At 39.2% G+C, this 15,617-nt stretch overlaps 1 protein-coding gene across 11 annotated transcripts in view; it reads left to right on the top strand.

Annotated features, from left to right (window-relative positions):
• SLC38A9 (solute carrier family 38 member 9) overlaps positions 1-15,617 on the top strand; it is a 54,049-nt gene that overhangs the window by 12,045 nt on the left and 26,387 nt on the right. For 9 of the 11 annotated variants that reach the window (XM_056324687.1, XM_056324686.1, XM_056324690.1 and 6 more), the window contains 8 exons: positions 5,345-5,477; positions 6,059-6,180; positions 6,328-6,391; positions 6,500-6,593; positions 7,547-7,717; positions 10,334-10,393; positions 11,671-11,787; positions 12,621-12,818. In XM_056324687.1, the coding sequence (XP_056180662.1) occupies positions 5,345-5,477; positions 6,059-6,180; positions 6,328-6,391; positions 6,500-6,593; positions 7,547-7,717; positions 10,334-10,393; positions 11,671-11,787; positions 12,621-12,818 (959 nt within the window). Of the gene's footprint in view, positions 1-5,344; positions 5,478-6,058; positions 6,181-6,327; positions 6,392-6,499; positions 6,594-7,546; positions 7,718-10,333; positions 10,394-11,670; positions 11,788-12,620; positions 12,819-15,617 lie in introns of those variants that run through there. The other 2 variants (XM_056324693.1, XM_056324691.1) reach the window with 2 other exon arrangements.

The following is a 15,617-nucleotide window of genomic DNA, read 5'->3' on the forward strand; positions in this document are numbered from 1 at the left end:
TGCCCCCTTCTAAAGGGAGATCGACCCTTTCTTTATTCTTTTTGGAGTCATGTAGTGTGCTCACAAAATGTAGGAGAGATCAGTAGGTGAGCTTTAACAGTTATAAATTAAACAGTCTCTGTAGATGGCAGTCAGAGAAACCTTTTTCATGCAAAAGTGGTTTGTTCCCTTTTATTTTCAAAGTTCTTTTAACTCACAGAAAGATAGACAATGGTCAGAACTAACCTGTGCAAAACTACTATCTCTGCATTCATTGTGCATTTACTGCTCCACACCCATGTGGTCTTCTTATTCAGTTGCCTGCTTTTCAGTTTTCTGTGTTGCTAACATGTTTACTGATTTCTAATATTACTACTCCCTAACTGGGGAGACTTAGAACCTCCTTAATTAAGAACCTTTGGGTTTTTCTTTGTAAGAGAAGAGTGGAATAGCTTTGCCTTTGACACAAAAAAGGGAACAGTGCTTGAAGTATGGTGTGGTAGAGCTTCACTTTATTGAAATGTGTGTCCTGGGAGCAACGGATGTGATGTAGTAGTGTGCTCTGAAAGGTTATTTTGCTTCTGCATCCAGCATTTTAAGATACTTGAGTGGTCATGCAGTAATTGTAATGACAATAGTGTTATGGTTGTGGGGAAAAAAATTAAGTAAATTGTATTGTGAAGAGAATAAAGATCTTACAGGATAAACTGTAAGTATACTGTTTACAATGCTTAAGTAAATTCAGACAGCTTAGACAGTAAAAAAGCAGAGTCAGTCGTGGAACTCTTCAGAACAGTTTTCATTAAAAGAAACACACTGAAATCTGTAATGTTCCTATGCAGACAGGCAGTTCCTGATTAAGAAATAGCAACCTATGAGTTGTCCTCTTACTGCTTTTTCTCCTTACTTTAATTTCCGTGATAGGGAAGCAATTTTACTCCTTAGTTTCTCCTGTGCCATATACAGCATTCCTATAATAGTTTGATGACTCAGTAAAACAGCCCTAGGAATTTACTAGCTTTATTTCTGTGTAATAATCCTATGGCATCCCTGAAAAGTTGATGTGGGAAGTCAAAGACATCTGTGCAGTAAGCTAAAGTGGCTCCTTGTGGTCATTTTGGAAGAGAGGAATAAAATTACTGAGCACTGTAAAGAAGTTTTTTTTCATTTTTATCTAAATATTAAAGGCTTGTATAATGTAAAGTCACTAATGCCATCATGTAAAGCCAAAAGACACACTGACACAAAAAAATTGTATTATATTGTAACAGCTCGATGCTGAGAGCACTGCTTTTTGATCAGATGTCCAGAACCAGTTGTTCGCTGTTTAAAAGTTTCAGCAAAGAGACTTAGAAAACAGTGTTATTTAGTTCAAAGCTTCTTGAAGTAGGTATTTGTCATACTGCCTCATTGCTCTGTAAGGTGTAGTACATTGCTGAAAATATTCAGAGAAAAGATGTAGCACCCTCAGTTGCAAGTTTTTGTGTAGTTTGCCAGACATTTTCCTATTGTGCTGTTCCCTCTAACCCTCCAAATCTAACACTTGAACTTTGCCTAGAACAATATTTGGAAACAACTTTAATCACAAGCATCTCTCTTTGGGTTTTTTTGTATGCAAAAATTGCTGCCACAGTTTGGACAGAAACTCTCTTCTTGCTTTCCTAGATCAGGACTAGAATTCTTAACTGTCCCTTTGTGTGAGAGATAACTAGCTGATGAGTGTCTGCAGGTTTTCTGGGAATGGTTTCTGAAATACATATACAGGGTGTAGTGTATACGAGGTGTGGACCTCCTGCATGAGACCCTGTGTCTTGTCCATGCTCATTATGCTCTGGAAAACAGCTGTGTTTTATTGGTGTGTATGCCCTGTGATAAAAAGAGCATTGTTTTTCAGGCTAGTTATTGAAATACAATCAGTAATTGTGTTTTTTAGTATGGATATAATAATCCATTGGATACTATACTCTATCTCAATGCATGGAAATTGCCTGCACTGTTTTGCATTAATAGTCACACCCTCCAGTCGTGCAACCTCTCTCCTTCCCCCAGAATCACGTTATCCCACATACTTTTCATAATCATTTTGCCACATGAGAGATCAATGTGATTGCCTGTATAAATCAGAAAGTTTTAGAGTTTTCCAAAATACATCCCAGATTATATTCTATCTGCTTTGAAAATCTCAGCCTTTGAGAATTTGAGTCTCTGAGAGCTTCTCAGACTTCTGCCTGAGTATGCCTTACAACTAGTCTTTGATCTGGTTGTGTCTGGGGTCTGGGAAATCACCTTGATCCTGGACAGAATGCTACCCTCTGCTAGTGGAGATCACAGAGGAAGATTGCATCCCAGCATGCCTGCGTAGCTTCTGCATAGCATGCAAATCAGACTGATGTTTTCAAAGAGCTCTCTAACAACCTTTAAACTGATGGGTCGAGAGTGTATTTTAGCAAAGTTGCTTGCTCAGTAAAAGTAGAGGTGCAGTGGTACCTTGAGAAAGAGAAAATTAAGTACTGTTTCAGATCATTTGCATTCTCAACAGGTGCACCAGAAGGGATCAAGAGGGGAACTAGCCCAAGTACTGGCAGCATTAAACATGTGCACTCTTACAGGCAGGAAGCAGCAGCAGTAGATCTATGGAATTTCTTTGGGGCTGTTTATGATTTTTTTTTCCTCACCCATAGATAGATTCTGGATCATACCCTTCTGTTTTGTGCTACACTATAAATTGTTTGTTCAATCCAGACTCTGTTCATAATACTGAAGAAAATGAAATATCTTTCTCTGAAGAATTTCTTTCTTATAGATTGGCTGTTGACGTACAACTCTGCTTTCCCCATAAAATAGGATGTTGTATTTATGTCTTCTGTTATTTTAATTTTAAAATCATCCATGGCTTTAGCTGGAATTGCTTTAAAAAATAATCTGCTTTGTTTCAGTCTGGAAGAATTTTCTTTGAGATCCATTTCAGCAGTTGTTAAACATCATTTGAAGGAAGTCTTTGCCACAGATCTGCTACTCACTATGAAGCAAAATGTAGACTTCGTCTCAGTGTTATTTTTCCACAGTAGCAATGGAAGTTTATGGGGAGGTACTAAGAATAATAACTGGAGTTGGTGAGGGGGCAGTCTTCATGAAGCTCTTCTCAATATGCAGCTGCCACATAATTAGCAAAATACACACTTTAGGTGTTCTAAATACGTGTCAGTGATCCAAAAATAAAAGAACAGAGAGTTGAGTGGGGTAGGGAGGCATTTAAACATATTACATTTCCAGTTTTCATAACTACAGTCTTTATTTTACCAATCTTCTAATGAAATATTTTTAGCAGTGTCCAGTGATTGGATCAGCCCAATAAATTTTAAGCTAAAACAAGGGAAGTTCTTTAGGGCTGACAGTCCATTTTTGTGTTACATACCTATGGAATTGGTTAGTCCTGTGTACCTCTGACTTGAGTAATAAAGCTATTGCTTAAAATTTATTCCTGTTCAGTTGCAATATCTTCCCTAATTGTTTATACAAATGCCACAGAAGTCCATATACAAAATGGGGATTTCCCCTTTCACTTCACAGACATGGAAAAAAAAAGAACAATTCAATTAAGAATCTTTTAAAAATTGAAACTGTGTTCGATTTTATTGCAGTAAGTGGGAAATATAAGCAAATCTAAGCCAATTTTCCATTATGAAGGAAGATGTAAGAATTAGTAATGTCTAGGATGAAGGAAAGAAATAATTTGTGGATAAGTTGTTTATTTTTCTCTGTTTTTGTAATTCAGTTTTCATTAGTCCCACAAATACTCAGCTCCTGTGTCCCCTTAAGCACACAGGAATAAGGACCTACCTTCATCCCTTCCAAAGATGTAACGACCAGCTTCAGAGCTGTATTCCTTTTCTTCCTTCCAGATAAAAGGTGATGCCATGGTGCAGATGCTTAATGATTCACTGGGAAAGAGAATAGGACCTTTGTCATGGTATTGAGAGCTGGGGCAGGAAGGGTTGACCAAGTCCTTTTGTAGTCTGAGCCAGGAATGGGTATTGGAAAACAGTTCAAATAGACTTTACTCATATTACCGGAAAAATGGCATGGATTTATTGCTGACCTGATTTCTGCTCTTGGTAGCCTGAAACTTGTGATCTGTACTTCTGTGGGTTCTGGTTTTGGGGTGCTTCTTGTTTCTGAGAGATTTAAACCTCAACTTGGAAGAAGAAGATCAGAAAGCTGTTGAGATTGCTGTAGAAATTAAAAGCACTAGTGAAAGAGAAAAAAACCCAAAACCCTTTATCAAGGCTTACAGGTCACCAATATCTCCTCTCTTGTTTGTAGCCCATCAGTGTTAGGAGTGAATGTTGTATTTAGGCAAAAGCACAGTATGACTGTATGGAAGTAAATTATACTTGATTAGAAAAAAACACCTCTGCAATATGTTAATTAGGTCACATATCTCTGGTAGCGCCCCTTGCATGAAGCTGGATTTATGTTGTGTTGTAACTTTTGGAGCGGCTTTCACTCTGCTTGCTCTGTACCTAGGTGTGTACAGTGAATACAAGCAGCGTTTGGTGTGGCTGCTTTCTCCTTGAGTGACTGTGACCATGCCTGCAGCCTAACTCATCTGGGGAGGAGGGAGGGGAGACCACCTGCATGCTGTCCACCTGTGTATGAGAGATGTAGGACTTTTCTGTTGCTGATAGTCCTGTTCTCTGTGATTACCCTGATTAAATCTCAAGGGAAGTGGTGAAGTACTTCAGAACTGCAGATGGACATCTGTTCCATGTCCTGTGAGAAATTCCATTCCCAGTTGTGTTGGCTTAAAAATAGTATGACCACATGGACTTATTTGGGCTTGGTTCCCTCCCCATTAAGCACCATTTCCTACAGTGTTTTTGGCTAGATTAGTAGTTCCTAGCCTTTTCATAGGTGGTCCTCATTACCACCACTTATTCCTCTCTTTTTGTCTTTTTGTTTCTGCATTCTCACGCTTTCTGTTTCTACCTCTGCTCCTCATCACTAGTTCTGGCAACACCGGTTATAAGCACTAATAAGCTTGGCCAAGCATATTAACATGTAGTTCTGGTGTGACTCATTGTTGAGAACTAACAGACTGCATACTAGGTCTGAATTTTACTATTAGGCTGCCCTGCAGAATCTGGGCAAGAGACTGTTTTAATATGGGTGATAGAAACACATGGTTCTTTCATGGACGGCAGCTTCTGTCATGGCAGTGATCTTTTTTGCATTTGCTTTTTGTCAGTGAATGTCAGACGCATCCTAAGTGATGCTGAGCTGTTCTCTAAGTTTTATGATACCTTTTTTTTTTTAAGGGTTTTAAGGGTGTGTGTTTTTTTTCTTTCCCCCCCTCCTGCTTTAGACCATTTCATGTGGAGCCTACAAACATAGTCAGCGTGAACGATGATATGCAAAGAGTCACTGATGAAGCTTCAGCAATGAATAAGCGGATTCACTACTACAGCAGGCTCACATCTCCTGCAGACAGGGCGCTGGTAAGGCAAAGATAGGCCAGATTAACTGAGTGGTCTCTGGTATGTTAGGTCTTCCACAGCCTAGGTTCATAAAAGACACACAAGTAAAGGCAGGGGGAGAATTGCTCTGCAGCTTGCTTTGAAGTAAATATTTAGTAGCTGAGTACCTTAACAAGGTCTTGTGTTATCACAAGCTGTGATTGACTTCTTGTTCAATGCCTTCACCATCCAAAGAAAACATACAAACAGCTTGAATTTTGTTAACAGTGGTAAAGGCTGCCTGGATGTGTGTACACATTTCTACCATCTTAAGAGGATTTAAGCAGTGGTCAACTGCAGTGGTTAAACTAGCATGATCTGTGCGTAGTATACGTTACAGGCATTTTGTAGAAGAAAAGCCTGGTTTTGTGCTATCTAGCTAAAATTCTGGGCAATGGGGTTTTTTCATGGGGAGAAAATTAATGTAGTCCAACCTTTTTGGTTTTTTTCCTAAATGCACTTTTCATGGGAAGATTTTGTGATTTACAACAGCTGACCCTGTATTTGGGACAATAGTTAACTTTGGTGTTACTAACAAATCTTGGTTTTTATCCATTTGTTAGATTGCTCCTGATCATGTACTTCCAGCTCCTGATGAAATCTACGTATACAGTCCATTGGGAACTGCTTTTAAAGTTGACAGTTGCACAGATGGCTATGGTAAAAACTCCAGTATAGTGACAATGTATGTTAAGCACCTTGCCATATATTAACCAGAAAATGCATTGTTATTAAATGTTCTATATTGTATGCATAACTATTGTAGCTAAGAGGATAGGGTGAATTAAGAATGCTCCTCAAATTATTTACTGGCTTTTTCTTTTCATCCTAGATTTATGATATGGAACACAATGATGGGTACATCTATATTAAGTATCCCATGGGGAATAAAACAGGTAAAACTATGAAAAATGTATGTGTAGGAAAATGTTTTTTGCAACATGGCTTACTCTTCATTTTTCTGTAGTTACTGATAAATAAACTGTATTTCTCCCTCTTAACAGGCAGGCTTTACTTCTGGAATCATTCTCATTTTACTGATGGGCATTTTGACTCTTTATTGCTGCTACAGAGTTGTAGAGTCACGGAAAATGATACGTAAGAAACGCAAAGCTTCATAATGCAAATATTTCTATTATTTGTGTGTGAAACAGAGAGACCTAATAGATTCTTAGTTTGTCTGTATCTTTACTATGTTAGACCTGACCTGCAAATAAAAGCTATTTCTTTGAAAGTCTCCCTATTTTTGTAGTCTGGATCTGTAAGCTAAATTTCTGTCTTCACTATTAGATTATGCTTCGGGTCCTTGGGGCCTAAGTATTATAGCAAACCCCAAACTCTTAGCAAGCAAGGTTTCACAGATGTTCACTTACCAAGCGTTTGGGGGCTTACAGAGTTAGAGGGTTCCCTTCTTCTCCATAAGCACTGTCCAGTTCCCTACATGTATTTCTGATCATGTTGCGCAGTGGAACAGTATGGGCAGTAGCTGCCTCCACTTGTGTAGTATGCCGGTACTAACCTAACTTTTTTATATATTCTGTGTTGGAAGCAATCTGTGGACAGTGGTTTTACTTACAGTGTACTTTTATTGTTCAGAATTAATCTTGCAGCTCTTGTAATTGGTGCTTGTATGCATAAACTAACCCCCCACTTGCTCAAATAAAGGCACTTAAGACCTCCAGTTTGTGACAGCTCATCTCAGGGCATTGTTGAGGACTAGTTCATGGTCTGGCCTGCTTTGCCATAACTCTTGCAAAAGGCTTTAGCTGCAAATGCATGGCTGCATTTTTGCACCCATGCCTTATTCCAGTGCTTCTGGAAGTATTCTGAGTGGTAGTATGGCCACAATAAAAGCCTCTACTTCTTCAGGCTCCTTCAGTCAAATGCCTAGTGAGTGTTATACTTTAAAGTTAACAGAAATCTTCTTAGCCCTTGGAAGCACTGTGATTTTGTGTCAGAATATTCTGAAACAAGAACACATCCTGTCATGAAGAGTTCTACTGACCTAACATTTTGTTTAGATATGTTTCTTACTTTTGTATCTTCTTCAGCTTTAGTAGATACCTCAAACTGGGAATTCCCAGATGTTTGCAAGTATTACTTTGGATCCTTTGGTCAATGGTCAAGTCTTTTATTTTCGATGGTATCGCTTGTTGGAGCCATGGTTGTTTATTGGGTGCTTATGTCCAACTTTCTGTTCAACACAGGGAAGTTTATATACAGTAAGTATACATTTTCGGTTAACTTTTACAGCTATCTTGTGGAAAGATTAAGATGTTGCTTTATACTGAAAAAAGAATTGTTCGTTTTACTTAATCTTGGTTTTTCTGTTGCTTTGTATGAAAAGTCAGTTGAGAATAAGTAACTGTGTGGAGTTCTGTGCACAGTCATGTATGTTTTCAAAGCCGGTTTCTCAGTCTGTCTCTTAAACTGTGGTTTTAATGAAAGACATAGTACCAATTATCTGATTTGCATGTCAGTAATGAGCCTTCTTGGTGTAGCTTAAACAACCCAAACCTCTTGCTTGCTTCCACTTTATATTTTCACTCCCACCTCCTTTGCAGTGGTGTAACTATTTGAACAGCCATGTAACAGGCTAGGCTGTTGAAATGATCCAGGTTAATGAAAAAAATCTAGTTTCACTCTAGTTTTCAACACACACACTTAAGAGTGCTGCCATGTAGAAAGTTTTTGCAAGTGTCCTTGAAGGAACGATGACCTGTAGCACAGTGAAAGAACGATTCTTAGTCTGGCATTGCTACAGAATAAAACATATTGGTTACTTACAGCCTGTACATGCACAGGCACACAGACTTTTGTGGATACAATCACTTAAGTATGTAGAGTTGTGGGAATAAACGATGGAATTGAGAGCTTTGAAAATCTGACTCATAGCATTGAATAGCATGACAGATTTAAGAGTTTCTGTTTTGAAGGTAATTAAAAAATCTCTGAGGCAAATAGCATTATAGACACTTACACCTCTTAAACAATATTTAATTAGAATTCCCACCATCCCTGAAGGACCTACTTTACTTTATTGGTTAATGACTGGTATATTTTACACTTGACCTAATTCATATGTTATTAAAGCCATTTTACTTTAGACTCTGTTGTTTTTTAATAAGGTTAACCCTTTAATCCTATATTATTCTAAACCAAGGAACTCCAATTTTAGTAAGTAAACTTCAGAATGGTCAAAACCGTTCCTTTTCTAGGAAAAAAAGTTGCTTTTCCCTGAGATTGGCATGTTATTTTATCACTAACCTATATTTGTTTGGGGTCCTTACTTGTTTGCTCTTTGATAACTTTAGTCATTGGATTCTTGTCCTAACTTTCATTGTGGTCACTTACTTGCTAGGTTGTGAAATGGGTGATAGGATGTCGGTTTGACACACTGCCATTTTCCAGCCATGCATTTCTAAGTTATTCTAAGCAGGCTACTACATTTAATGCCAGTACACTCAGATGACTTTTTAAAAAATCTGCACACAGAATTTAAGTGGCAACAAACTGATTTCCTAAAGGAGGATGGTCTAGAAATCAATATGAAAAGAAGGCAAGAATTGTAATCCAAGTATGATATCCTGTGGGGTTTTTTGGGGTTTTTTTGGTAAGATCGTGTCCCATGCTTTCGTTCTGTTTTTGTTCTATGAAACAGACATAAATCCACAAATGCAATTGCTAGTTCTAAACCACTTTTTAAGTACAGAGCAAGCATAAATTGTCTATCCACCTATAACTAATTTTAAAATGCTCTAATTCTGTAAAAGCTATCAGTTCTTTTGATGGCTTCACAGTAGGTACTTCTTTTTAAGTAGCAAGCAACACAAAACAGTGATGAAGAGAGGAGGTGATGAGTGATTTTATTTAAATCTTTTGGTTGTTGTATACACTGATACCAATATGAGAAACCCAGTTTTGATTCAGGGCATTATAAATCAAAGTGAAGAAACAAAAAATAGTTGGCTTCCCACAAGACTTTTTGCTTTCTTTATGAGAAACAAGCTGCTGTTAACTGCATGTAAAAAATCTGAGGGCTGCTGTCCCAGTTCATTTTCTGTGTGCATAATACACCCACATGCAGCAGAAGCAAATTTTAACCAGACACGCTAATGAAATCTCCAAGCTGATGGGCATTTTCTCTCTGTGTGTGTGTATATATACATGTAAATATATGGAAATTGCTATCCAGTACACTCATGCTGGTGAAGCTGCAGGAACTTGAGAATACCTGGTGTGGCACAGCAGTAAAGTAGCACAGGAGTGTATTGAAACAAAACACTTCTAGAGTTGACAGTAGACAGTGAGACTTAAACCTTTCTCTGGAGATTCCCTTCTTTAAAATAAACATGGAAAAAGCATCCCCCTAGAGCCTCCTTTGAAAGAAAGATTAGAAAAATGAGTAGGGGAAGCTTTTTCCATATAGTACCATCTGGACTGAGGATATGGTTGCATGCACTCTTTTTTCTGTCCCAAGAGAAGCTGGTTTTAAGAAGCATCTCTTCATTAACCTCCTGTATGGCATGGCAGACTGAGAAGCTGGGACAAGCAAAGATGTTCTGGGGGAACAGGGACGAGCAGCTGGGAGGGGGCTGGCTTGGGAACTTGATAAATGGACAAGACTGCTGGGAAGAAAGCAGTGCTGTGGGGGGCTACTTTAAGACACTTCTAAAATAAAGTTTTAAAATACTTCGAGTTGGGGGGAGTGCAAGCTGCTGTATTACCCCTCTGATGTAATTTTCCAAAATATTTCTGTAATTAATATTTATCAAGTCAGCAGATAAAAGCCTAGTAGCAGGTTTGGGACATTGATAGTAAGGTTTTCTTCTTTTTAGACTTCATTCATGACATTAACGTAACAGATATTGTTCCTGGCACCAATGGAAGTAACAGAGGTAAGAAGCACTTACTAGTATTGTGTTTCCTGGGTGGGGGTGGGGATTTAAAGGAAAATCATCATGTTTCCATGCCAAACCACATTGCAGTTATAAAGTGTGTATTGTAAATTCTAACTACCTGTTTTTAAAAAACTGTCATCTGTCTGGGATTTGTACTTCCACAAATAACCACACACTTAGAAAGCTTAATAATTGGAAAAAGAAAGAAAGTGGGGGTGAAGATAAGGATTTAAAGGCAAATTTCAGGTTTCTGTATACCCAGATACAGTCCCCGTGAAACCATGAATGGTAGACTTCTTAATGGCTTTTGGACAATGGGGAACTGGCTTAAGGAATTCTAACTTTTGCACCTTGAAATTGAGGCACATCAGATCTGTTTACTGTTTAAAATCTTGGCTGGGGCATTTTTGCTCCTCACCACTCTGCAGCAACATTCTTATTTTAAAAAAATCCTGTAAGAACAGCTTTAATGATGCTAAGTGCAAAAAGAAATGTGTCAGGCTACATGAGCATCGGGTTGGGCTTTGTGGAGAGTCTGGCATTTGCACAACTAAGTGAAGTAACTGCACTCAAGTATGAAGGTAGGTCTGTTGGGAGTTGAGTAGGCAGAATAATGTAGAATTAAGGCAGGAGCTAGGCATTCAGCCTCTGATCTTTCTGCCTATATACAGTAAATGAACATGTAGTGCTTTGTTATGAAGCGGAAAATTTTCTCTTATCCTGGGTCCTTATGGGAATGGGGAAACATTTCAGTACCAGCTGGATAGCTGTGTGTCACACTCACTGCAGCCATGTTTCTGGAGAGCAGCTGTTGGGAGTCAGGTGAAGGAGTTGAGAAATAATTCTGAAAACCAGTTGATTTGCATTTGAGCTAGTGTTGAATCCTGTTTCTTCTACAGTCCTTACCAGAAAGGACCAGTAGCTGCTGCAGTGCTCTTTCTCATGTGCTCTCTCCTGCTTCTGCTGTTCTGTCCCATAGTTATGCAGCAGGGGGTGTAACTTGGAAACAAAGCAGACAACAGTATTCCACGGTATCCTCCAACAACTGGAAGATTTAAAGCATCTGCTTCACAAAATTAAGGGATGCCACATGGTCAGATGACTCTTGGCAGAGCATTCAGGGCTACCAAGGAGATCAGTAAGAACAAAAACATTTTTCAGGGTCTGTGAAACAATCCTGTTATAAGCAATGGAGAGAAAGCAAATGAGAAAACTGGAAGTAACATAATGGTCCCTCAAGACATTTGACAGACACTTTTTACATCTTTGTACAGAACAGGCATGCAGCCAGTGTGGGAGGGAGGCTATCAAGTATCTTGGGATGCCAAAATTTAAAACAAGATGTTATGAGAACAGTAAGATGGTTTATATTTCAACACGTAACTTTTTAGGTATGTGTGAGAAAGGAATGTTGATATTAACAAAAATAAAATAAACATGTTTTTGTCAAGGGATCTTTTTGTTCAGTTAATTTTGTTCCAGTCACTTGTTCAGGTGCTGCCATTGATCAGCCACCATTTAACAGGAGTGCGATGTTCCCTTTTGGCAATGTTATGGGTGTATATCTTAAATTGCTTCTGTTGAGTTATATAGCAGTGATGTACTTGCACCTGGCGTGGCACCAAGATGGCAGGGTTTTTTATTCGGTGCATGGGTTTTAGACCTGCCAGTTGTTATAGCAGCTTTCTTGTAATCTTAGTTTGTGTGTTCCCTTAACAATGTACAGTAATGCAGGCTCTTCTGTACACAGATTACATCTCGATTCATATGATCTTACTGAAGTGCACAGAGACAGATTACAATGCTAAATACTCAGCCAGATGCAGGGATGCATTGCTATGACTTGATTCCAGCAGGTGCATTTAGGCACTGAACACAGTTATAGGTATGTGACCTTGAAGGCTGATCCTGTGCCACAGCTCAGGCTTCAGATGAATTGGCATCTTTGCTGTGCTCTTCTGAAAGAGCCATAGTGCTTGTCAGCTTAGATTGTAAGGTGCCTAGCAGTGAAATCTTAGCACTGAACTCCTGATAAAAAACCACACTGAACTCCTGATAAATAAACAAACAGGAGTTAGGAAATGAGTTGTCAAACAATGCTGTTGAGTGGTCCTGTTCCCCATAGGTAAAACACTCTCCAGAAATTATACGATCTTGGCTGTGAAGATTCTGTGCGAGTAAAACACTTTTCATCTGGGGATATTTTTCTTTTCCTTTCTTCCAGTCATTTGTCCAAGTGCTACTAGTGGTCACACACCACAGAACAGGAGTGTGATGTTCTCTTCTGGCAATGATACAGGTTTTGAACTCTTCGAGGAGTGGTGGAACAAATCACAAACAGTACCATTTTACCTGATTGCTCTTCTTCTGCCTCTGCTAAATCTGAAGTCTCCATCCTTCTTTGCAAAGTTTAATGTCCTAGGTAGGTAAGAAATACTATTGAAGCATTGGTTCATTGTGGCTAAAATGTACAGAAAACAGCGAAAGCTACTTCAGTGAGTAGAATTGTAGAATCATTTAAGTTGGAAAAGAACTTTAAGATCATCAAGCCCAACTGTTAACCCAGGACTGTCAAGTCCACCACTAAGCCATGTCCCCAGGTGCCACATCTACGTGTCTTTTAAGTACTTCCGGGGATGGGGACTCAACCACTTCCCTGGGCAGCCTGTTCCAATGCTTGACCACCCTTTCAGTGAAGAAACTTAGGATTCCTAATACCAAATCTAAACCTCCCCTGATGCAACTTGAGGCCATTTCCTCTTGTCCTGTTGCTTGTTACATGGGAGAAGAGAGCAACACTCACCTTGCTAAAACCTCCTTTCCAGTAATTGTACAGAGTGATAAGGTCTCTCCTCAGCTTCCCTTTCTGCAGGCTAAACAAGCCGTTCCCTCAGCTGCTTCTCATAACACCTGTGCTGCAGACCCTCCACCAGCTTCATTTTCCTTCTCTGTGCACACTCCAGCACCTCGATGCCCCTGCTAAAGTGAGGGGCCCAACACTGAACACAGGATTCGAGGTGTGGCCTCACCAGTGCCCAGTGCAGGGGGACGGTCACTGCCCTGGTCCTGCTGGCCACACTGTTTCCCATACAAGCCAGGATGCTGTTGGCCTTCATGGGCACACTGCTGGATGTCAACCAGCACCCCCACGTCTTTTTCTGGGGGACAGCCTTCCAGCCACTCTTCAGTAGTTTGCTGGCAGCCCATATTGTGCCTTGGAATGGTTTGTTGGTTGGTTTGTTAACCACCACAGGCTTTCTACTCTGCTTTGCTCGAGTCTTTCAGATAACAGGCTGATAATTATTTTTTTTCCTTCTCTCCCTTGATAATCCTGTAAAACAAGTTCCACTATATTTACAACGGGTTTTCCCAGATGGTGCAGTATTTGATGCATAGTACTTTGGCACAAGCAGTCAGTCATACCCTTCCTCATCTGGTAGACATTTCAACACAGGCAGTTACTTCCAAAAATTAGTTGCTTCTGACCTGAAGTAATTTGTTACCAATCAATTGATTAATTAATTACAGCATCAGTCAGTCAGTGTAATCTGCTGCTGTGCTTTGCGCAGCTCCCAATACCCTTGCCTATTCTGTGCTACAAAGACAAAAGTTGTGACTTCTCCTTGCTTCCATGTCTTGAGATGGAAAACCAATACAGGTGGGGTTGGTGAAGGGGATAAAGCACATGGATGATGGGTGGGGTTATTCACAAAGGGTATCTGAGGGCATAGCATTGAAGCATATGATGGAGAGAAAGGAAAAAGGAGATGGGATCACAGAATGGGTTGAAAAAGATGGAGAAATATTGTAAAGGAGGTAGAGGACAGGAAATTGAGGGTGTAGTTTGTCCTGTTTGTTCCAGTGTGATGCTTAATTAGGGCTTGGATCTGCTGTTGCTGGAACCAGTTAATGAAAATACAGCACATGTGATGGTGCTCCTGTGTAAAAAGGAAAGTTTTTATGTAGCCTACATATAAATTAGGTATATGAAAATATTTCATCAAGTGAGATCTAGCCACAACTGTATGTGTTTTTGAAATAAGCACATTATCGTAGACAACTTTTTTTTAGAGAACGTGAATATTAAAATACAAAATTTCTCATAACTTAGCAGATTATAATGTAACTCAGAAGCTGTGCAAAGTTGGTTTAATTTTTTTTAAACCTTGAAGTTAATAGGACAAGAAAAAATGGAAGGCAATTTTTGAGGTGCTGAAATAAATCTTAATAGAGAACTTGTACCTACCTTTACACCTACAGAAACCTAAATCATTAGGAGACTACAGAATATTTTAGCTGTTAAGCTGATCCTTAAGCACGGAACCTTTCATCTTCCTAAGCCTTTGACTACGCTCTGTATAATCAAATGGTAATTTCTGCAGTTAATTTTTTAATCTTGGAGATACTGCTACAATTAAATGATGTCTTATCTGAATCTGTATTCTAAACTGCAAAAATGCTGTTTCTTTGTCTTTGCTTACAGCCTGTTCTCTGGTGACAAGCAGCATTGTTGGCTGGAAGGTTGCATATAGTAGCCTTAATTACTGTTGCACAGTTTCCTTCAATTTTTAGGTAGTTACTGTTCTGGCCTTGTCTGTTTGAAATGACAGGAGCCAAGATCATACACTGTCCATCCCATGTGCAGACACAGCAAGGCATTTATACCCATCTGTGATCTTACCTGTAGTCCTCTAGCTGTGTAGAGTATTGCTGGATACCTCTGAATCATTGAGATGGAATGCAAATCCAGTGTTATTTGATCAAGGTTATCCAAGGTTATCATCTATACAAGGTTTAAATCAGTAGTGATCAAATGTCATTATCAGCTTCCAGCTCCCAGTTTGAAGTTCACAATTGCAGTAAACATTCATATCTCATTGGGCCATTTGGTTCAAAAAGTCAGTGACTGCATGGATGTTGTAATAGCTGCAGTACTGCAGTTCATGCAGTGCTTGTCTCATGTTTAGATCAAAATCTTGACAGCTAAAGCTTGAACTCATCTGTTACTGCTGAGAGACATCCTTTCCTGTACAGCAGCAGGATTTACAGGGTAATTCTTCCACTGTCACTACTGCAGCATCTGGAGAACATTAAATATGCCGAAAGCTTGCACTGGGTGCAAGTACATTATTCTTTCTGTCTGACCTATAACATAAAGAAAAGGAAAATTTAGACCTAGCTTGTGTTTTTAAGAAGGAATACCAACCCGAAGTGTTTGGGC

This window comes from Falco biarmicus, chromosome Z (assembly GCF_023638135.1).
Source record: "Falco biarmicus isolate bFalBia1 chromosome Z, bFalBia1.pri, whole genome shotgun sequence".
Classification (NCBI taxonomy): Eukaryota; Metazoa; Chordata; class Aves; order Falconiformes; family Falconidae; genus Falco; species Falco biarmicus.